The sequence below is a fragment of the Cetorhinus maximus genome, chromosome 9 (genome assembly GCF_964194155.1).
Source record: "Cetorhinus maximus chromosome 9, sCetMax3.hap1.1, whole genome shotgun sequence".
NCBI classification, from domain to species: Eukaryota; Metazoa; Chordata; class Chondrichthyes; order Lamniformes; family Cetorhinidae; genus Cetorhinus; species Cetorhinus maximus.
The window spans coordinates 125,082,307-125,106,297 of record NC_135887.1 but is presented as its reverse complement, the minus strand read 5'-3'; the positions used below and the strand labels follow the sequence as shown (position 1 = coordinate 125,106,297).

The 23,991-nt window shown below is 43.9% G+C and overlaps 1 protein-coding gene across 1 annotated transcript in view; it reads left to right on the top strand.

The window, feature by feature from the left end:
* Nucleotides 1-23,991, top strand: part of tpcn2 (two pore segment channel 2) — a 61,279-nt gene that overhangs the window by 17,812 nt on the left and 19,476 nt on the right. Inside the window, exons 10-17 of the mRNA XM_078549497.1 lie at nt 1,442-1,506; nt 5,486-5,589; nt 6,348-6,432; nt 8,026-8,112; nt 10,417-10,536; nt 22,477-22,536; nt 22,679-22,807; nt 23,388-23,437. Coding sequence (XP_078405623.1) covers nt 1,442-1,506; nt 5,486-5,589; nt 6,348-6,432; nt 8,026-8,112; nt 10,417-10,536; nt 22,477-22,536; nt 22,679-22,807; nt 23,388-23,437 — 700 coding nt within the window. The remainder of the gene's footprint in view (nt 1-1,441; nt 1,507-5,485; nt 5,590-6,347; nt 6,433-8,025; nt 8,113-10,416; nt 10,537-22,476; nt 22,537-22,678; nt 22,808-23,387; nt 23,438-23,991) is intronic.

Here is a 23,991-nt window from a genome sequence, read left to right as displayed (position 1 = left end):
ATTTTCTTTTCCCAGCATTCATTTTGAAAGCTCATATCTCTTTAGCTAAGTTGTTTTTGTGAAGCACTTTAGGTTAATATGTTAAAAGAAGCTGTACCTTCCATCGTAAGGTCAGAATTAGGGATGTTCGCTGATGATTGCACAATGTTCAGCACCTTTCGGTGGTACTCAGAGATACCGGAGCAGCCCATGTCCAAATGCAGCAAGACCTGGACAATATCCAGGCTTGGGTTGACAAGTGGTAAGTAACATTCGCACCACACAAGTGTCAGGCAATGACCATCTCCAACAAAAGAGAATCCAACCATTACCCCATGATATTCAATGGCATTGCCATCACTGAATCCCCCACTATCAACATCCTGGGGGTTACCATTGACCAGAAACTGAACTGGACTAGCCATATAAATACTGTGGCTACAAGAGCAGGTCAGAGACTAGGGAATCATATAACGAATAACTCATCTCCTGACTCCCCAAAGCCTGCCCACCATCTACAAGGCATAAGTCAGGAGTGTGATGGAATACTCCACACTTGCCTGGATGAGCGCAGCTCCTACAACACTGAAGAAGCTGGACACTGTCCAGGACAAAGCAGTCCGCTTGATTGGCATCACATCCAACAGCCTTCACTCCCTCCACCACCGACGCACAGTTGCAGCAGTGTGTACCATCTACAAGATGCACTGCAGGAATTCACTAAGGCTCCTTAGACAGCACCTTTCAAATCCAAGGCCACTACCACCTAGAAGGACAAGGGCAGCAGATAGATGGGAACACCACCACCTGGAAGTTCCCCTCCAAGCCACTCACCATCCTGACTTGGAAATATATCGCCGTTCCTTCATTGTCACTGGGTCAAAATCTTGGAACTCCCTAACAGCATTGTGGGTGTACCTACACCACATGGACTGCAGTGGTTCAAGAAGGCAGCTCACCACCACCTACTCAAGGGCAACTAGGGATGGGCAATAAATGCTGGCCCGGCCAGCAAAGCCCACATCCCGTGAATTAATTTTTAAAAAAACCCAATACAAATTGTTGGATTTGATTCTGTGCATCCAGCTTTTCTAAGCAGTAAAATAACTCCAGCCCAATTTAATTTCCCATATCGAAACACTGTTCCAAAGTTAAAATATCTAAGCCAGTGTTTAATTCTTTGACTACCATTGCAGTTGACTGTAAGTTGTTGTTTTCTAAGGGCCTGGAATCTTGGCAAGATAAATTCGTCATTGTGATAATTCCATGATTGGGCAATTCAAAGTCGATTCTGCAACTTTTAATTGTGAAATGACCATGTCATACTAAACATGTAAAGCTGCTTTTTTATTTAAAAAAAAAACAGCTACTGATTGCCCACCTAAATTGAAAGTGGGTAGCTTCTAAGTCTTTTTAATCTAGCCTTTCATGTAACTGAATAGCTTCATTTTGTTTCCTTCAGGGACATACTTGTTAATGAATTTAGTGACTGCTATTATATACAACCAATTTCGTGGATATTTACTTGTAAGTAACCCTTTTGTGTGATGCCAGCTTTTTAATAATGTGTTTAGTTGAATTTTCACAGGTGTGTCCACATCCTTGTGTTGACTTATTGTACTGCAGTGAGGTTCGAACCCCATAATTTTATCCACTCTCGCTGTTCACTTTTCAACCTTCTGAATGCAATAATGGCAACAAAAACCTGAGGTGTATAGTAAGTGATCCTTCCCCTCTTGGGATTTGTAGGTGGAAGTGGCAGGAGAATCGTTGATTAGATGTTCTTGGTTTTTCTTTAACACTCAATCCCCAACCTTTCGGTTGATAGTCCTGGACTATTTAGCTCTCTATTGACATTAAGGCAGTAAATTGGGTAGAAACCACCAGTATTATATGGTGTTGCCTCTTTAACCATAAAATGCAATGTTGGAGGAGTGTTGGGATGACTAAGTGCTTGCAGAAATTGTATTTTACCCTTTTTTTTTTTAAAAAAGGGGTGAAGGGAACTGCATGCCCATAGTGCTGTTAGGGAGGGAGTTCTAGGATTTTGACCCAGTGACAGTGAAGGAATGGTGATATATTAAGTCAGGATGGTGAGTGGCTTGGAGGGGAACTTCCAGGTGGTGGTGTTCCCATGTGTCTGCTGCCCTTGCCCTTCTAGATGGTGGTGATCGTGCATTTGGAAAGTGCTGCCTAAGGAGCCTTGGTGAGTTTCTGCAGTGCACCTTGTAGATGGTACACACTGCTGCCACTGTGCAGGGAGGGAGTGAATGTTTGTGGATGTGGTTCCAATCAAGAGGACTGCTTTGTCCTGGATGGTGTTAAGCTTCTTGAGTGTTGTGGGAGCTGCACTGATCCAGGCAAGTGGAGAGTTTTCCATCACACTGCTGACTTGTGCCTTGTAGATGGTGGACAGGCTCTGGGGAGTCAGGAGGTGAGTTACTTGCCACAGGATTCCTGTCCTCTGACCTGCTCTTGTCACCACAGTATTTATATGGCTAGTCCTGTTCAGTTTCTGGTCAATGGTAACCCCAAGGATGTTGATAGTGGGGGATTTGGCGATGGTAATGCCATTGAACGTCAAGGGGTGATAGTTGGATTCTCTCTTGTTGGAGATGGTCATTGCCTGCACTTGTGTGGCATGAATGTTATTTGCCACTTGTCAGCTCAGGCCTGGATGCTGTCCAGGTCTTTCTGCATTTGGGCATGGACTGCTTCAGTGAGGAGTCACAAATGGTGCTGAACATTGTGCAATAATCAGCGAACGTCCCTACTCTGACCTTATGATGGAGGGAAGGTCATTGATGAAGCAGCTGAAGGTGGTTGGGCCTAAGACATTACCCTGAAGAACTCCTGGAGCTGAGATGCCTGATCTCAAACAACTACAATCATCTTACTTTGTGCTAGTTAGGACTCCAACCAACGGAGAGTTTGCCCCCTGATTCCCATTCACTCCAGTTTTTCTAGAGCTCCTTGATGCCACACTGGGTCAAATGCTGCCTTGATGTCAAGTGCAGCCACTCTCGCCTCACCTCTGGAGCTCATCTCTTTTGGCCATGTTTTGAACCAAGGCTGTAATAAGGTCAGGAGTGGAATGGCCCTGGTGGAACCCAATGATGGAGCTTCAGTGAACATGTTATTGCTGAGCAAGTGTTGCTCAATAGCGCTGATGACCCCTTCCATTATTTATTGATGATCGAGAGTAGACTAATTGAGTGGTAATTGGCTGGGTTGGATTTGTCCTGCTTTCTGTGTACAGGACATACTTGGACAATTTTTCACATTGCTGGATAGATGCCAGTGTTGTAGCTGTACTGGAACATCTAGGCTAGGTAGCTAGGCAAGTTCTGGAGCACAAGTCTTCAGTACTATTGCCAGAATGTTGTCAGGGCCCATAGCCTTTGCACTATCCAGTGCCTTCAGCCATTTCTTGATATCACGTGGGGTGAATGAAATTAGCTGAATGCTGGCATCTGTGATGCTGGGGACCTCCGGAGGAGGCCGAGATGGATCATCCACTTGGCATTTCTGTCTGATGATCGTAGCAAGTGTGTCAGCCTTATCTTTTGCACTGACATGCTGGGTTTCCCCATCAATGGGGATATTGGTGGAGCCTCATCCAGTGAGTTGTCCAATTGTCTACCATCATTCGTGACTGGATGTGGCAGGACTGCAGAGCTTAGACCTGATCTGTTGGTTGTGGAATTGTTTAGCTCTGTCTCATCACTTGCTGCTTATGCTGTTTGGCATGCAAGTAGTCCTGTGTTATACCATCACCAAGTTGACACCTCCTCCGTTTTTAGATCTGCCTGGTGCTGCTCCTGTCATGCCCTTCTGCACTCTTCATTGAATCAGGGTTGACCCTCTGGCTTGATGGCAATGGTAGAGTGGGGGATATGCCATGCCATGAGGTTACAGATTGTGGTTGAGTACAATTCTGCTGTTGATGGCCCACAGCGCCTCATGTGCTGCCACCTCTGCTGTCCCCCTGCTGGTGGGACAGGGCATAACCAGGGATGGTGATGGTGGTGTCTGGGATGTTGTCTGTAAGGTATGATTCCATAAGTATGACTGTCGGGCTGTTGCTTGACTAGTTTGTGAGACAGCTCTCCCAATTTTGGCACTGGCCCCCAGATGTTAATGAGGACTTTGCAGGGTCGACAGGCCTGAGTTTACAGTTTGTTATTTCCAGTGCCTCGGTTGATGCCGGATGATCCATCCAGTTTCATTCCTTTGACATCTTTTTAGCAGTTTGATACAAATGAGTAGCTTGCTAGGCCATTTCGGAGGGCGTTTAAGAGTCAACCACATGGCAGTTATTGTCACATGTAAACCAGACCAGGTAAGGACTGCAGATTTTGTGAACCAGATGGGTTTTTACGACAATCGACAATGACTTCATGGTCATTAGACTTTTAATTCCAGATTTTAATTGAATTTAAATTTCACCATCTGCTGTGGTGATGTTGGAACCCACGTCCCCAGAGCGTATTACCCTGGGCCTCTGGAATACTAGTCCAGTGACAATACTGCTACGCTTAGTTCATGAAATGCAAGGAAGGCAAAAGGAATGTTAGTGCTTATTGCAGGGGGAATGGAATATTAAAATAGGGAAGCTTTGTTGCAGTTGTACAGGACCTTGGTGAGATCATATTTGGAGTACTATGTACAGTTTTGTTTCCTTTTTTGAAAATGGATATAATTGCATTAGAAGCAGTTCAGAGAAGGTTCACTTGACTCCATCCCCTGGGATGAAGGGCTTGTCTTATGAAGATGGGTTGGGCCTAAACCCATTGGAGTCTACTAGAATGAGAGGTGATCTTGTATCTTTTAATAAGATCCTGAGAGGACTTGATAGGTAGTATCCTCCATAAGAGGATAGATCTAGGGGATACAGTTTAATAATAAGAGGTCTCTGATTTAAGACTGAAAAGGGGAGACTTTTTTTTCTTGAGGGTGGTTAATCTATGGAATTCTCTTCCCCAGAAAACAGTAGAGATTGGGTCATTGAATTTCTTTGAGGATGAGTTAGATTCTTGATGGGCAAGAAAGTTGAGGGAATTGAGCTCTGATGATGAGTCATATGGACACGAAACATTAATTCTTTCTCCCTCTCTCCACAGATGCTACCAGACTTGAGTTTTTCCAGCATTTACCATTTTTAGTTCAGATTTCCAGCAAAGGCAGTATTTTGCTTTTATTATATAAGGGACTTGAGGGTTATGGTGGTGGTTGGCAAGGGGTGGGGGTGGTGCGCGCAGACCAAGTGCCATGAGACCACAACCAGATCAGCCATGACTTTATCGAATGGTGAAGCAGGCTCGAAGGGCAGATTGGCCTGCTCTTACTTTAATATCTTATGTAGATTTGTCTTCTGCAAAATTAAAATCGAGTAGAGGAGCCCAAATGAAAAGAAATGCAGGCTTTCCCCTCAGGATTTTTGACTCTTAAGTGCATACAGTATATAAAAATAGCATTACTTTTATTTCTTTCTTTCTTTCTTTAGCGTTCAATTCAAACATCAGTCATCCGACGATGCTTGGGAATTCGAGGGGCATTTGAGGTACTTTGCTGTGAATGTCCAACCAAAGCTGGAAGAAGTGGTTCCTTGTAAGATTTTGTAAATGCTGTACCTTGTTTTTAAGGGATTATTTGTCTTTAGGGAAAACTCAAAGGCAACATGTTCGAAACATATCCTGTAATTTTTAAAATTTTCCATTCTCAAAAGCCTTTAAATTTGGTTTTCCAAATGTCGTTCACTATATATCTCATGACATGGATGTTTATCGAGGGTGACTACAGAATATTAACATTTATTTGATACATTAGAATTGAGAAATCAAGGTTGCTGCATAACTGACACCAGTTTCTGAAAGGGATGTTGGGGTGGAGGACGCTTAGTGATGGAGAGAGTTGAATCCAAGAAAGGATTTTAAACAAAGCTGGAAGACTTAAATGTTTGGGTGAACCAGGTGTCTGTGAAAGCCAAGAAGGACAGAGCTGCTCGGTGAGTGGGTCTTTGTGCAGGATAGTATGTGGACAGCAGTGATTTGAAATGAGATGTTTAGGGAGTGAAGAATGGGATACATACTGGCAATGTATTGCAGTGTTATTTGCAGTTTTATTTATTATGTATTGAAGTGGTTGAGCCTGGAGGTCATGGCAGACGAGGATGAGCAGTCAGATGAGCTGATGTTAGGACCCAAGATGGGGACGTTTTAATATAAGAGTGGAAGTAGATAGTCTTTGTTATGGAAGGAATATAGGGTTTGAGCCTTTGCATTGAAATACTGCTGTCGGGATGGAAGCAGTAATGTTGATTGCTACAATGAAATGATTTTAAAATGGTTCTTTTTTTAAAAAATCAGTAGAGTGACTGTAAGTACCAACACAGTGCTGCAAGTCCTGTTGAAAGTAAAAATGTCTTCAGCGCACAAGCAAGAAATAATTAAGGTGAATAAAAAAAATCTACAGTTTGTAGAACTGAATTTTTTGACTGTTAGAATAAGGGAAAACTTGGTTATCTAAAATTGCAGTGTTTATTTGCACATGTATGCTGCTGATACCCATCACTACCTCACTCCCAATGTCTCTAAATTATCAGGCTGATTTTATGACATCTGTACTGGATGAGCAGAAATTTCCTTCCAGCCAAATATTGACACAACTGTTGCCTTTGGTCCCAACTACAAACTGTTTGCCCTCCATCAACTCCATCCCTCTCCCTGCCAGCCTGAGGCTGAACCAGATTGTTTGCAACATGGTGCTGATTTTTACCCCTAATTGAGCTTCTGATTGCACATCTACGCCATCATGAAGGCTGCCTACTTCCACCTCTGAACTGTACCCTCGCCTCGGCTCATTTGCTGCTGAAACCCTCATCCATGCCATTTGTGATCTTCGTTAGACTTAACAAATTCCAATGCATTCCTGGCCGGTGTCTTGTGCTTTACTCTCCATAAACCCTGGCGTCATCCAAAACTCCACTCCAAGTTTGTCTTCGCCCATCGACCATCTGCCTGCTGGCTCATTTGCTCAGTCAAACAAGGCCTAGGTTTGGTTTATAGAATTCTCATCCTTGTTTTTGAAACCCTCCACGGCCTCTCTCCTCCCTATCTCTCTTTTTTAATCCTTCACTATCTGCACTCCAATTCTAGCCTCTAGTGCATTTTTAACTGCACCATCGTTGGGTGGGGGGTAGGGGGGCGGGGGGTTGCGGGCAAGCCTTCAGCTGTCAAAGCTCTAGAATTCCATCCCTAAAACATCTATGCCACCACCTCTTGTCCTTTTTTAATATCGTCCTTCAACTCAATCTTTAGCTTCTGCTGTAATATCTCCTTATATGGCTCAGTCAAATTTTGTTTGTGCGTCCTTGAAGTGCCTCGGGATGTTTTACTATGTTATAAAGTTCTTTGTAAGGAAGAGAAGCATTAAAGTGATGTGAAAGATTATCTAAACATTCGCCCGGAGAAGTGTAACTGAAATTTAAATCTCAATTTCCATTGCTGCCCCCGTTGTTCCATAACTAGGAACTAGGAAAATCAGGAGTAAATTCACTTGGCAATCATGGTATTTCAGTTGTGGTAAAACATAGACTGGAAGGCCTCTGACTGAATTTGTCTTCTACATTAGCTGATCTTGAGGAGAGCTTTAAGATACAAAAATTGGCCTTGGCAGTCCTGTTCCTGAAGAGTATTAGCTCTTGCTCGTGCACAGATAACTACCGAAAATGCGCACGTTGGGTGAGGGCACGCTTCATTGTGGAGCAGAAGAGGGTGCCTTCAACCACAATCCGAGCAACTCCTAATGTTTGCCTGAGAATTGATGAGACTTGCTGTGAAAGAAATGACTAGCATGCTGTAGTAACAGCAGCTGTCAATGACTACGAGAGTATTGTACCTTTCACTACAGGTGTTCGAAAGTTTCAAAATAATTCTGCTCTTTAAAATCTCTTGCAACACATTCCAATTGACTATTCCAGGTTTACAAACAATAGTGTTTGGTTTTGATTATTTTTTTTTTAAACACTCCTTTTGCTTCTTGCAGCAAGCAAAGGCATTTACTCATGACTGTGTTACTGCAGAGCAATTTCGAGCCCTCTTTGATGAACTGCACAAGGAGATGGTGAAGGAGGTATGAGGAAAAAATGGAGTTTAGCTAATTTTGGATACATATTTAGATTAAGACTGGCGCCCCTGTTTGGGCTAGAAATCCCAATCTAATTCTTTTTTTTCCTGCGTTTGTGTTTAAATGTTATCTTTCCTGATGGTGGCCAAGATGCATTACTATAAAATGTTGGCAGCGCTTGGTGTTGTGCTAATTCCCTAGAATGCCTTTTTTTAGTTTTGAGCAATCTTCATTTTCTATTTCTACTTGCTGCTATTAGAAAATAGCTGACAACCACCATCTGCATATATTGGTAGCTTTGAGGCAGGACAATGTATTTTTGGCTCATTAACTTCCCTAACTTGCTTAGGAGTTTCCTCTTTTTTTTTGATTCGCGTTAGTGCTGAATTGCTCAATCGCTTTCCTTCCCCTTGCTGCTGATTGCTTGGCACGCAATCAACAAAAGAATTGTCTTTTGCCCTGGACTTGCAGTCTGCAGCAAAGGGGTGGCACCCATCACTGACCTCGCAAAGCAAAAGCTAGCTGCAAATAGTTAGCGGGCTCTAGAGTGTAGACGACTTCCTGTTACAACCTCAGCTTCCCTTTAGAAGCTGTGGCATCCAGGAACAGGACAGGCAAGCTGTCAGTCAGACTGAAAAATCCTCAGACAGCAAAGCAGGAATATAAACCACGTTTTAATCATTGTACAGAAAGCAAAATAAAATTGGGACATTGACACGAGGCTGTCAGTTAAAATGTGAATGTCAGAGCAATTTAAAAATTTGTTTTGAATTTGAGCCTCCAAACTTTGAAAATTTAGCCTTTTCTGGGCTGATGAGGTTGTTCAGCAAGAACTTGGTATGTCTTTTTTTAAAAAAAAAGTTATGCCTGATTGAGCAAGGCTTAACTTTATTCTTGCTGTAAAAATTAATAATGTGTAAATAGTTGAAGTGCATGGAAAATCAGTGACGTCTAAATGATTTGATCTGTAAAGACTACAAAGTGCAGCTTCTGGAGAAGTTGGGCAATACTGACAGCAACACATGTGACTGTGCATGGTTGCTATTAGTTTTGCATAATAATAATGGTGTGCACTGACAGCCTCACTATTTTATGACTACTGATATATCAAGTCATTGTTTCAGTTCGATGGGTTTGTGTTTTTTTTTTAAGCACTGGGCAGGATATTGCCGTCAGCGTGCGGGGCAGGCCCAACAAGCTGACGCTTAAAATGACGCAAGATGATGTCGGGCGTGCGTCCCGACGTCATCACGCGTCATTTCGATATTTTGTTTGGCGGGCGAGCTCTGGAAGCGGCTGCACACCTGCTGAACTGTCACTGGCCTATTAAAGCCATTTTAAAAAAAGTAAATAACTTATTAACAATGCTGCACGTCCAACCTTAAGGTTGGCGGGCAGGCGAAGAGCCCAAGCAGCCTTCACGTTTTTCAGGAAATCTCATCCACGGGCGGGATGAAGTTTCCTGAAGGTTTTATAAAATAATTTAATGAATTTTGCTACATTCACAAACACGTCCTAGCTCATGTGACACTGGGACATGTTTAAATAATTTTTCTACTTTAAGTCGATAAAGTTGTTATATATAATCTCCCTGTGGCAGCTCCGTGCCTTAGGGAGATTGCTGTGCTCTTTCGCGCGCAGTCCCTGACTCTCCCTCCTCCCCGCCGCCCGCACAGGGAGCACTGAGCGCAACCGGCCGTGCATTACGCTTTCTGGGCCTTAGTTGGCCCACCCGTGTAAAATGGCGGCGTGCAGCTGATCGCAGGCGCTAATCGGCCCCGTGCCTGCTCCCGAACAGCTCGATCGCCAACTGAAAAATTCACCCCACTGTCCTTGCCCATTCTGATCTGTGACTGCAGTCCCACAGCAATGTGATTTGACTATCAAGCTATTAAGATTGCACAGTTCAAAATGACCCAACGGCTTCTCAAGTCATGCTGCTCTTGTCAGCAATACCCTCACCCTGACAAGCTTTTGGGATCTATACATGAGCTTGTCATCATTGACCAAAATAATCCCATATTATATTTGATGCATCAGTTGACGTCCTGTAAGTGTGGCTTCACTCTGACATTCTTATTATCTAGTGCGTGATTTCATCAGTCTTTCAATGACATCTGAAAATATATATTATTGAGTGTAATGAAATTAAAATTTCAAAGCCTGTTTTTTTTTTTAAGTGCTTTAATTTTTGAGAAGATTTTTATCATCAGGGTTATGAAATAAGAAAATTATCTGAAGTTTAAAAAGAACTTCATGCGATAGTAGAAATGAAGAACCAAGAAATATGTAAAATGTGTTTCCTTTCAGTACCCTCCAAAACCAGCATACCGATCGTTATTCTTGCAAAAGCTCCAGACTGTCTTCAGCCATCGCTTTGCAGATTATGTCGGGAACCTAATGGTTGCAGTGCACTTGATTTGCATTTTTGTAAGTAGCCAACTTTTATTGACTTTAAGACCACAAGATGCAGGAGCAGAAGTAGGCCATTCAGCCCATCGAGTCTGCACTGCCATTCAATGAAATCATGGCTGATCTGATAATCCTCAGCTCCACTTTCCCGCCTTTTCTCCATAACCCTCGATTCCCTTCTGTCTAGCTCAGCCTTGATCCAGACTCTGCAGTAAAGAATTCCACAGATTGACTACCCTATGAGAGAAGAAATTCCTCCTCCTTTTTGTTTTAATTGGGTGCCCCCTTACTCTGAGATTATGTCCTCTTGCTTCTAGATTCTCCCAGAAGGGGAAACAACCTCTCAGCATCTACCCTGTCAAGCCCCCTAACAATCTTGTGTTTCAATAAGGTCGCCTCTCATTCTTCTAAACTCCAATGAGTACAGGCACAACCTACTCAACCTCTTCTCATAAGAAAATCCCTCAATGCCCAGAATTAACCTAGAGAACCTTTTCTGGACTGCCTCCAATGCCAGTATATCTTTCCTTAGATAAGGGTACCAAAACTATTCACAGTATTCTAGGTGTGGTCCAACGAGTGCCTTGTATAGTTTTAGCAAGACTTCCCTATTTTCACACTCCATTCCCTTTGATATAAAGGGCCAACATTCCATTTGCCTTACCTATTACTTGTTGAACTTGTATGTTAGCTTTTTGTGATTCATGCACTAGAACTCCCAAATCCCTCTATGCTGCAGCTTTCTGCAGTCTTTCTCCATTTAAATTATATTCAGCTCCTCTATTCTTCCTGCCAAAGTGCATAACCTCACATTTTTCCACATTATATTCCATCTGCCAAGTATTTTCCCACTCACTTTAACTGTCCATATCCCTCTATAGACTCCCTTGTGTCATCCTCACCACTTGCCTTCCCATCTATTTTTGTGTCATCCGCAAACTTGGAGATAGCACATTCACTTCCCTCATCTAAGTCATTAATATATATTGTAAATAATTGAGGCCCAGCACTGTGGCACTCCACTACTTACAGGTTGCCATCCTGAAAATGCCCCCTTTATCCCAACTCTGTCTTCTATTAGGTAGCCAATCCCCTATCCATGCTAATATACTAGCCCCAACACCATGGGCTCTTAACTTATTAAATAGCCTTATGTGCGGGAGCTTATCGAGTGCCTTTTGGAAACCCTAAGACATTACACCTACTGGTTCCTCTTTACCTCTGCTTGTTACCTCAAAGAATTCTAATAGATTTGTTAGGCATGATTTCCCCTTCATGAAGCCATGCTGACTCTGCTTGATTAGATTATGTATTTCTAAACACTCTGCTAGTACACCCTTTATAATAGACTCCAACATTTTCCCAATGACAGATGTTAAGTTGACTGGCCTATGGATGTGTGTTTTTTTTTGTCTCCCTCCACTTTTGAATAAGGGTGTTACAATGGCAGTTTTCCAATCTTCTGGGACTTTTCCAGGATCTAAGGATTCTTGGAAGATTACTACCAGTGCCTCCATTATCTCTCTGTAGCTACTTCCTTTAATATCCTAGGATGCAACTCATCAGGTCCAGGGGACTTATTGGCCTTTAACCCCATTAGTTTTCCTAGTACTTTTTCTCTGGTGATGGTTATTTATTCACCCCTCCCGCCCCCTGCTTTTGCTCCTTGATCATTTAGTATTTTTGGAATGCTATTAGTATCTTGTTCCCCATTATTATTTCCCCAGCCTCATTCTCTAAGGGGCCTATATTGATTTTGGTGCCTCTTTTTTATATATTTAAAGAAGCTTTTACTGTCTGTTTTTATATTACTTGCTAGTTTACCCTCAAAGTTTATTTTCTCCCTCATTATTTTTTTGGGTCATAATTTGTTGGTTTTTAAAACTTTCCCAATCCTCTGGTTTACCAGTAATCTTTGCCACGTTGTATGTTTTTTTTCTTTCAATTTAATACTGTCCTTAACTTCCCTGGTTGACCATGGTTGATCTATCCCCTTCCTTGAATCCTTCTGCCTTACTGGGATATATCTTTGTTGAGAGCCATGGACTATTTTCTTTAATGTGTGCCATTGTTCATCAACCGTCTTTTCTGCTAAACTGCTTCCCCAGTCCACTCCAGCCAACTCTGCCCTCATTCATTGTAATTACCCTTATTACCCTTAAGCACAGTTGTTTCTGACCCAAGTTTCTCACTCTCAAACCGAATGCTAAATTCTACCATATTATGATCACTGTTTCCTAGGGGATCCTTTACTCTGAGATCATTTATTAAACCTGCCTCGTTACATATTGCCAGATCCAAAATAGCTTGATCCCTGGTTGGATTCACAATGTGTTGTTCCAAGAAGCTGCCCCAATTACACTCTGAATTCTTGCTTGTGTCTACCTCTGCCAATTTGATTTTCCCTATCTACATGAAGATTAAAGTCACCCATGATTAATGTACTGCCTTTTTTATATGCTCTCATTATCTCCTGATTTATTCTCTGTCCTACAGTGTAGCTGCTGTCAGGGGACCTGTAGACTGCTCCCACCAGTGTTTTCTTCTCCTTGTTATTTCTTACCTCCACCTATATGGATTCTACATCTTCTGATCCAAGATCCTTTTCTTGCTATTGTACTTATTCCATCTCATTCTAACAAAGCTACCCCATCACTCTTTCTTTCCCTCCTGCCTGCCCTTTTGAAAAGTCACATACCCCTGAATGCTTAGTTCCCAACTTTGATCTCCTTGTAACCATGTCTCTGTAATGGTTATAAGATCATATGCATTAACCTCTATTTGTGCCAGTAATTCATTTATTTTCTGAATACTATGTGCATTTAGGTAAAGGGCCATTAATTTTGCCTTTTTACCATTCTTTTGACCCTATTTGCTGCTGTTTTTTTTTAATGTTTGTGTACACTGTCCCTTCCTGTCACACTCTGGGTATCATTACCTAAATAGCTGCCCTGCAAGGCTGCCAAGTCCTTTTGCTTTGTAAACCTACGTATCCCCTTTCCAGAACATTCCCCCCTCTATTTAAGTTTAAAGCTCTCTCTACAGCCCTAGTTATTCGGTTTACCAGGGCACTAGTCCCAGCACGGTTCCACTGGAATAGCTCCCTTCTACCCCAGTATTGGTGCCAGTGCCCCATGAACTGAAACCCAATCCACCCACACCAATCTCTGAGCCACGCATTTAACTCCTTGACTTTACTTATCTTATGCCAGTTTGCCCGTGACTCAGGTAGCAATCCTGAGATTATTACCTTGGAGGTTCTGCTTTTTACTTTAGCTCTTAACTGTTCAAATTCTTTCAGCAGAACCTCCTTTCTAGTCCTATCAATGTCCTTGGTACCAACATGGACAACAACAACTGGATCCCTCCCCTCCCACTCCAAGTTTCTCTCCAGCCCTGAGGAGATGTCCTTAACCTGGCACCGGGTGGGCAACACAGCCTTCGGGACTCACGCTCACGGCTGCAGAGAACAGTATCTATCCCCCTAGTTATACTGTCCGCTACCACTGCTACGTTCTCATTTCCTCCCTCCACTTGAATGGCTCCTTTATACCATGGTGCTGTGGTCAGTTTGCTCATCCTCCCTGCAGTCCCCACTCTCATTCAAACAGCTTGCAAGGACCTTGTAACGTCCTGTCAACGGACAGTTGGAGGGGCCGAGGCTCCTCGAATGCTACCCTGTGGGTCTCCAAACTGCTTCACCTGCAGTCACTGTCCCTCCTGTCCCTGATCACAGACCAAATTTAAGTTACCTAGCCTGAGGAGTGTAACTGCCTCGTGGAGCAAAGTGTCCATGTAGGTTCTCCCCCCACCCCGCCCTGATGTGGCACAATGTCTGCAGCTCGGACTCCGGCTCCTTAACTCTGATACGAAGTTCTTCGAGCTGCAAACACTTGGTACAGATGTGTTCGCTCTGGGTCACCTTGGAGTCCCCACATGTTGCAGCAGCAACACATCACCCATCCTGCCATTGCTATCCTATTTTATTCAATTTATTATCCACTCTAGTGTCCCCTCTCTTTATACGTTATTATAATAATTTTTTTTTATACACGTCGGTATCGATCTTATTCTTAACAGGCTATCTTTAAGAAAAACAGGGCAAAAAAGACTAGAGATCTAAACGCAAGCTAGGACATGAGAAACTCTTGATTCTAGGGTATCTGAAATGGAAAGTGTGTTGGGCATCATCAAGAAATATCATTAACCAGAATTGCCACGCTGGTGTCCTCACCGTGCGGTTTTAAAAAAAAAAAGTGTAAAACAAAAATTGTAGTTCTGAGATCCCAAGCCTGTGTCCAAAATTAGATTATCTGAACTTGTGTGAAGGAAGCCTGACGATCTTTGCCAGTCAATGTAAAATGTGGGAGACTTGTATATGTTCTAGAAGCTAAGAAGGAAAATTGGCTCCCAGTGTGATCAAACAGGCTCATTAGATTTTTCAATTTCCAACCATTTGCGTAAATCTTTGAGCCTAAATAAAAGTCATCCCCAACAGCTAAAATGTATGACATTGAAAAACTTATCCACGTGCAACTGCATGAGAGATTTAGAAATCTAGAGACCCAAGGTAATACTTTGGGGATAAAAGCAAAAAACTGCGGATGCTGGAAATCCAAAACAAAACTAAAAATACCTGGAAAAACTCAGCAGGTCTGGCAGCATCTGCGGAGAGGAGCACAGTTAACGTTTCGAGTCCATATGACTCTTCAACAGAACTAAGTAAAAATAGAAGAGTGGTGAAATATAAGCTGGTTTAAGGGGGGGTGGGACAGGTAGAGCTGGATAGAGGGCCAGTGATAAGTGGAGATAGCCAAAAGATGTCACAGACAAAAGGACAAAGAGGTGTTGAAGGTGGTGATATTATCTAAGGAATGTGCTAATTAAGGGTAGAAAGCAGGACAAGCAAGTACAGATAGCCCTGGTAGGGTGGGGTGAAGGAATCGAAATAGGCTAAAAGGTAGAGATAAAACAATGGATGGAAATACATTTAAAAATAATGGAAATAGGTGGGAAAAGAAAAATCTATCTAAATTATTGGGAAAAAAAAGGTAGGGATCAGAAAGGGAGTGGGGGTGAAGGAGAGAGTTCATGACCTAAAATTGTTGAACTCAATATTCAGTCCGGAAGGCTGTAAAGTGCCTAGTCGGAAGATGAGGTGCTGTTCCTCCAGTTTGCGTTGGGCTTCACTGGAACAATCCAGCAGGCCAAGGACAGACATGTGGGCATGAGAGCAGGGTGGAGTGTTGAAATGGCAAGCGACAGGGAGGTCTGGGTCATGCTTGTGGGCAGACCGAAGGGGTTCTGCAAAGCGGTCACCTAGTCTGCGTTTGGTCTCTCCAATGCAGAGGAAACCGCATAGGGAGCAACGAATGCAGTAGACTAAATTGAGGGAAGTGCAAGTGAAATGCTGCTTCACTTGAAAGGAGTGTTTGGGCCCTTGGACGGTGAGGAGAGGGGAAGTGAAGGGGCAGGTGTTGCACCTTCTGCGGTTGCATGGGAAGGTGCCGTGGGAGGGGGTTGAGGTGTAGGGGGTGATGGAGGAGTGGACCAGGGTGTCCCGAAGGGAATGATCCCTGCGGAATGCCGCCAGGGGGGGTGAAGGGAAGATGTGTTTGGTGGTGGCATCATGCTGGAGTTGGCGGAAATGGCAGAGGATGATCCTTTGAATGTGGAGGCTGGTGGGGTGATAAGTGAGGACAAGGGGGACCCTATCATGTTTCTGGGAGGGAGAGGAAGGTGTGAGGGCGGATGCGCGGGAGATGGGCCGGACACGGTTGAGGCCCCTGTGGGTGGAAAACCTCGGTTAAGGAAGAAGGAAGACATGTCAGAGGAACTGTTTTTGAAAGTGGCATCATCAGAACAGGTGCGACGGAGGTGAAGGAACTGAGAGAATGGGATGGAGTCCTTACAGGAAGCAGGGTGTGAGGAGCTGTAGTCGAGGTAGCTGTGGGAGTCGGTAGGCTTGTAATGGATATTGGTGGACAGTCTATCACCAGAAATTGAGACAGAGAGGTCAAGGAAGGGAAGGGAAGTGTCAGAGATGGGCCATGTGAAAATGATGGAGGGGTGGAAATTGGAAGCAAAATTAATAAATTTTTCCAGGTCCATACGAGAACATGAAGCAGCCCCGAAGCAATCATCGATGTACCGGAGAAAGAGTTGTGGGAGGGGGCCGGAGTAGGACTGGAACAAGGAATGTTCCACATACCCCATAAAGAGACAGGCGTAGCTGGGGCCCATGTGGGTACCCATAGCCACACCTTTTATTTGGAGGAAGTTAGAGGAGTTAAAGGAGAAATTGTTCAGTGTGAGAACAAGTTCAGCCAGACGGAGGAGAGTAGTGGTGGATGGGGATTGTTCGGGCCTCTGTTCGAGGAAGAAGCAGAGAGATGGAGGTGTAGAGGGATTGGACGTCCATGGTGAAGAGGAGGTGGTTGGGGCCAGAGAACTGGAAATTGTTGATTTAATGTAGGGTGTCAGAGGAATCACGGATGTAGGTGGGAAGGGACTGGACAAGGGGAGAGAGAATGGAGTCAAGATAGCAAGAAATGAGTTCCGTGGGGCAGGAACAGGCTGACACGATCGGTCTGCTGGGACTGTCCTGTTTGTGGATTTTGGGTAGGAGGTAGAAGCGGGCCGTCCGAGGTTGGAAGCTGTGGAAGGAAGATCTCCAGAGGAGATGAGGTCAGTAACAGTCCTGGAAACAATGGCTTGATGTTCAGTGGTGGGGTCATGGTCCAGGGGAGGTAGGAGGAAGTGTCTGCGAGTTGACGCTCAACCTCTGCGAGGTAGAGGTCAGTGCGTCAGACAACAACAGCACCACCCTTGTCAGCAGGTTTGACGACAATGTCAGGGTTGGACCTGAGAGAACGGAGTGCAGCAAGTTCAGAGAAAGACTGGTTAGAGTGGGTGAGAGGAGCAGAGAAATTAAGACGACTAATGTCATGCGACAGTTCTCAATGAAAAGATCAAGAGAAGGTAAGAATCCAGAGGGAGAGGTCCAGGTGGAGGGAGAATATTGGAGGCGGGTAAAAGGATCCATTGAGCAGGGAGAGGACTCCTGCCCAAAGAAGTGAGCATGGAGACGAAGGCGGTGGAAGAAGAGTTCAGCATCGTGCTGAGCCCGAAATTCATTGAGATGAGGGCGTAAGGGTATGAAACTAAGTCCTTTGCTGAGCACTGACCGTTCAGCATCGGAGAGGGGAAGGTCAGGGGGTATAGTGAATACACGGCCAGGGCTGGGATTGGAAGATGGGGTGGGGACAGAGGGACAGGCAGGGGTGGAGGGTCCTGGATGGGTGTTGGTGTCGATGAGTTGTTGGAGCTTGTGTTCCTTTGCACCTGAAAGAAAGAGACAAAAATTTCTTGAGGCGTCGGATGAGACGAAGAATAAAATGAAACTGGGGGCACGCGCAGCTTAGAAAAAGGGTGCGGCGGTGCTGCTGGAGGGAGAGGTCGAGTGTGTTCATACGGCACCGAGTGTGGATCTCAGAATGCGATGAGAACAGCAGTCCGAGGAGCGTTGTATGTCCCGGAAATACTTGAAATCCTGGGTGGGTTCGAAACATGGGGGATGGAACTTCAGTTGAAATCCACGTGGGGTAAGTTGGAGACAGAGACAGTCACTGAGGAAGGAAATTTGGCTGTGAAAGCGGGTTTTAGTAAACACCTTGTCAAACGCCAGGAGAGAAATGGAAAGCAATGAAGGTGAACAAGGCAAAAGAGAGATACAGAAATCCTGTCAGAGAGAAGAGCAATACTTCTTCAAGGTAGACATTCCTTGAAGAGAGGTGGCAGTCAATTAAACACTAAGATAAAAGCAAAAAACTGCGGATGCTGGCTATCTGTACCTTGTCCTGTTTTCTACCCTTAATTAGCACATTCCTTAGATAATGTCACCACCTTCAACACCTCTTTGTCCTTTTGTCTATGAAATCTTTTGGCTATCTCCACCTATCACTGGCCCTCTATCTAGCTCTACCTGTCCCATACCCCCTTAAAGCAGCTTATATTTCACCTCTCTTCTATTTTTACTTAGTTCTGTTGAAGAGTCATACGGACTCGAAACGTTAACTGTGTTCCTCTCCGCAGATGCTGCCAGACCAGCTGAGTTTTTCCAGGTATTTTTATTTTTGTTTTAATACTCTGTGGACCCGGGTTCTAATCCCACCACGGCAGATGGTGGAATTTGAATTCAATTTTTAAAAAAATCTGGAATTTAAAAGTCTAATCACCATGAAGCTATTGTCGATTTATTGTAAAAACCCCATCCGGTTCACTAATTTCCTTTAGGGAAGGAAATCTGCTGTCCTTACCTGGTCTGGCCTACATATGACTCCAGACCCACAGCAAAGTGGTTGACTCTTAAATTCCCTCTGAAATGGCCCAGCAAGTCTCTCAGTTACAAATTCTCAAAGGAATGAAACCGGACGAACCACCCGGCATCAACCCCGGCACCGGAAACGACAATGGCAAACTCGGCCCTGTCAACCCTGCAGAGTCCTCCTTACTAACATCTTGGGGCTAGTGCTAAAATTGGGAGAGCTGTCTCACAGACTAGTCAAGCAACAGCCTGACATAGTCATCCTCACGGAATCATATCTTACAGAAAATGTTCCAGACACCACCATCGCCATCCCTGGGTATGTCCTGTCCCACCAATAGGACAGACCCAGCAGAGGTGACGGCATGGTGGTATACAGTCAGGAGGGAGTTGCCCTTGGAGCCCTCAACATTGACTCCGGACCCCATGAAGTCTCATGGCATCAGGTCAAACACGGGCAAGGAAACCCCCTGCTGATTACCATGTACTGCTCTACCTCAGCTGATGAATTAGTGCTCCTCCATGTTGAGCACCACTTGGAGGAAGCACTGAGGCTGGCAAGGGCACAGAATATACTTTGGGTGGGGGACTTCATTGTCCATCACCAAGAGTGGCTCAGTAACACCACTATTGACCGAGCTGGTGGAGTCCTAAAGGAGACAACTGTTAGACTGGGTTTGCGGCAGGTGGTGAAGGAACCAAAAGTAGGGAAAAACGTACTTAACCTCATCCTCTCCAGCCTACCTGCTGCAGACGTATCTGTCCATGACAGAATCGGTACGAGTGACCACTGCACAGTCGTTGTGGAGACCAAGTCCCGCCTTTACACTGAGGATACCCTTCATCGTGTTGTTTGGCACTACCACCATGCTAAATCGGATAGATTTTGAACCGATCTAGCAACTTGAGACTGGGCATCCATGAGGCGCAGTGGGCCATCAGCAGCATCAGAATTGTACTTGAAAACAATCTGTAATCTCATGGCCAGGCATATTCCCCACTCTACCATTACCACCAAGCCAGGGGATCAGTCCTGGTTCAATGAAGAGTGCAGGAGGGCATGCCAGGAGCAGTACCAGGTACACCTAAAAATGTGGTGTCAATCTGGTGAAGCTATAACACAGGACTTGCGTGCCAAGCAGCATAAGCAGCAAGTGATAGACAGAGCTAAGCAACCTCACAACCAACGGATCAGGTTTAGGCTCTGCAGTCCTGCCATATCCAGTCGTGAATGGTGGTGGACAATTAAACAACTCCACTGGAGGAGGAGGCTTCACAAATATCCCCATCCTCAATGATGGGGGAGCCCAGCACAGCAGTGCAAAAGGTAAGGCTGAAGCATTTGCTGCAATCTTCAGCCAGAAGTGGCAAGTGGATGATCCATCTCGGCTTCCTCTGGAGGTCCCCAGCATCATAGATGCCAGCCTTCAGCCAAATCAATTCACTCCATGTGATATCAAGAAACGGCTGAAAGCACTGGATGGTGCAAAGGCTATGGGTCCTGGCAATATTCCAGTTATAAAACTGAAGACCTGTGCTCCAGAACTTGCTGTGCCCTGAACCAAGCTGTTCCAGTGCAGCTACAACACTGGCATCTGCCCAGCAATGTGAAAAATTGTCCAGGTATGTCCTATCCACAAAAAGCAGGACAAGCCCAACCAGGCCAATTACTACACCACCAGTCTACTCTCAATCATCGGTAAAGTAATGGAAGGGGTCAGTGCTATGCAGCGGCACTCACTTAGCAATAATCTCATTATTGCCCAGTTTGGGTTCCAGCAGGGCCACTCAGCTCCTGACCTCCATTATAGCCTTGGTTCAAACATGGACGAAAGAGCTGAGCTACCGAGGTGGAGTGAGAGTGACTGCCCTTGACATCAAGGCCGCATTTGACTGAGTGTGGCATCGAGGAGCCGCATAAATCTGGAATCGTTGGGAATTGGGGGGAAAACTGTCTGCTGGTTGGACTCAGACCTAGCACAAAGGAAGATAGTTGTAGTTGTTGGAGGTCAATCATCTCGGCTCCAGGACATCACTCCAGGAATTCCTCAGGGTAGTGTTCTTGGCCCAACCATCTCTAGCTACTTCATCAATGAACTTGCTTCCATTGTAAGTTCAGAAGTGGGGAAGTTCACTCATAATCGCACAATGTTCAGCACCATTTGCGGCGACTCATACTGAAACAGCCCATGTCCGAATGCACCAAGACCTGGACAATATCCAGGCTTGGGCTGACAAGTAATATTTGTGCCAGGCAATGACCACCTCCAACAAAAGAGAATCCAACCATTGCCCCTTGACGCTCAATGGGATTACCATCACTGAATCCCTCACTATCAATATCCTGGGAGCTGACATTGACCAGAAACTGAACTGGACTAGCTATATGAATACTGCGGCTACAAGAGCAGGTCAGAGGCTCGGAACCCTGCAACAAGTAACTCGCCTCCTGACTCCCCAAAGCCTGTTCACCATTTACAAGACACAAGTCAGGAGTGTGATGGAATACTCCCCACTTGCCTGGATGAGTGCCTCTCCTTGAACACTCAAGAAGCTTGACACCATCCAGGACAAAGCAGCCCACTTGATTGGCACCACATCCACAAACATTCACTCAGTCTACCACCAATGCACAGTAGCAGCAGTGTGTACCATCGACAAGATGCACTGCGGGAACACCAAGGCGCCTTAGCACCTTCTAAATGGCAGTGGTCGTAGGTATGGAAGGATAAGAGCAGCAAATAGATGGGAACGCCACCACTGGGAAGTTCCCCTCCAAGTCACTCACCATCCTGACTTGGAAACATATCGCCGTTTCTACACTGTCGCTGGTTCAAAATCCTGGAACTCCCTCCCTAACAGCACTGTGGGTGTACCCACACCACATGGACTGCAGTGGTTCAAGAAGGCAGCTCACCACTACCACCTCAAGGGCAACGAGGGATGGGCAATAAATGCTGGCTTGGGCAAGCCCACATCTTGTGAATGTTTGTTGTTTTTTAAAATTCAATAAAGACCAACTAAAGTGGATAAGAGGACATTGGTGGGAATTATTTGAACAAGGCATGCAAAGGTAATTAAGTCCCTGTGTTCGTCATGCATTCAGTTCTTAATCTTGCATTTATGTTAGAAAATCATGTGCTTGCACTTATAATGGAAACTGGATGTAAATTTGTCACGCTGTACTTTTGCCTCCTGCCACTAATGCTGCATTGCCTTCCCTGGGTGATGGCTGCGATTACAATACAAGTCTTGTATCACGCGTTTTCAACCTGGGGTTCTATCATAAATAAGTGTTTTTTAAAAAAATACATTTAAAACAAATTCAATCCAAAAGTGGGATCAAGCTAAACAAATTGGCATCTCTGGCCCCAACTCACCTCTGTTTCCCCCCCCCCCCACCGCCCTCTTAAATGTTTTGTGTGATGAGGAAGAAGAGCAGACAGCATATGTCAACATTAGGAAAGTATTTGGATTGACCCTTACTACCAACCAACCGTACGCACAAAAGTTGATAATCCTTGTGTATAAAATGTGGGTTCAGGAATTTATACTGAAAGATGGTGATGGGAAGTATGGGCAATGCAAGATTTTCATGTTACTGTAGTTAACTTGATTTTTTTTAAAAATAGGTGGATTTGGTACATGATGCAGAGACGCCCATTTCTAAACGTGATGGGTTCTTTTCTGGGGTAAGTCTAGCTTTTGCTTTTGAAGAGCTTTTAATTTTAAAAGGCATCTGCTATCTTTCGGGAAACAAGTAGTTCTTGTTTTCATTTGTTTAATGACCATGTTATGGGGAACATTTTTTAAAATCTTTGTTTGGTTTTGCAGGTTGTAAATGGTTTCTTTGTCTTATACTACCTATTGGAAATGGCATTGAAAATCTTTGCTTTAGGCATTAAAGGCTATTTTTCATACAAAAGCAACTTATTTGATGGGCTTCTAACTCTAATATTACTGGTAAGCATACTGATTTTCGGCGTCTGCCTGTAGTACTCGAAATGTATTCATTTGTTCGGTCCCTTGTCTGGCTGTCAATGGGTATAAGTCTCAAATGAACGACGAGAGACAAGTTTAACAGATTAAGTTGATAGGGAAACTTGACCTTTCACTAAGATTGAGTATATATGTTGAGCACAGCTTTGGTCAAGATGTTTTGCTGAATTTTTTCCCAAGGAGATAAGTAAAATAAATTGTTGTAACAGTTTGCTGAACATCATGAAGGCCAAGAAATACTGTATCATCTAATGATGCAGTGGTGGATCACTTGCAATGTTAGACATTGCTGATTTAGTTGAATACTACTTTGCAATACTTGATGCTGGATTAATTTTGTTGTTGGTCACTGATCTCTCAAGTCTTCCTCATCCCCAAAATGTACTTTCTCTAGATGGATTAAAGGACTAAACTAGCTCTTTGAAGTTGTGCTACTAAGTTTGCTATTCAGAATCACACAAAAAGGGCCAGGTGTGACTAGCCAAACTGGAAGTATAATTCCTTAATGTTGTATTGAAGAAACTGATGAAATGTTTTTTTTTAGATTTTGCAACTATCATCACTTATACAGTATGGCCTGCCTCACCCAGGATGGTATGTTTTTGATCCTTGGTCCTTTCACCTAGTTATAAATTCATAATATCCTTTCTGAATAAATAAAATCAAGCAACAGTGTTTTAGAAATGTATATAACTTACAATCTCTGCTTTCAGAATTTCCTGGGCATTAGGTGCCTGTAACAGACTGAGCACCTCTTCTAAAAACGGAGTGATTGATGGTTTTATTGCACTTGTCAAATTTGAATATCTTCTCCAGGAGATTAAGGAACTTTTTTTCTTATTAGCTGTCATATGAAAAATCACTTCTTCCATTTTAATAGTAATACCTTCCTGTTCTAATTGTATTAGCGATGTTTATGAAGCAGCTGAGTATAATATTTTGAATTTGAATTGTAGAATGTTTATTATGTTTACCTTCTTAAAAATAGTTTGTCTTTAAATTTTAAAAATGTCGCTTTTTTAAAAAAAAAGTTACTAAATTTCGCCTCCTGAATGTATCATTGTTGTTAAATATTTTTTAGCCATCATCTACATAGAAATAAGAACATACAGCTTGGGAGTCTTCTAGAATACTGAAAGAAAATCACG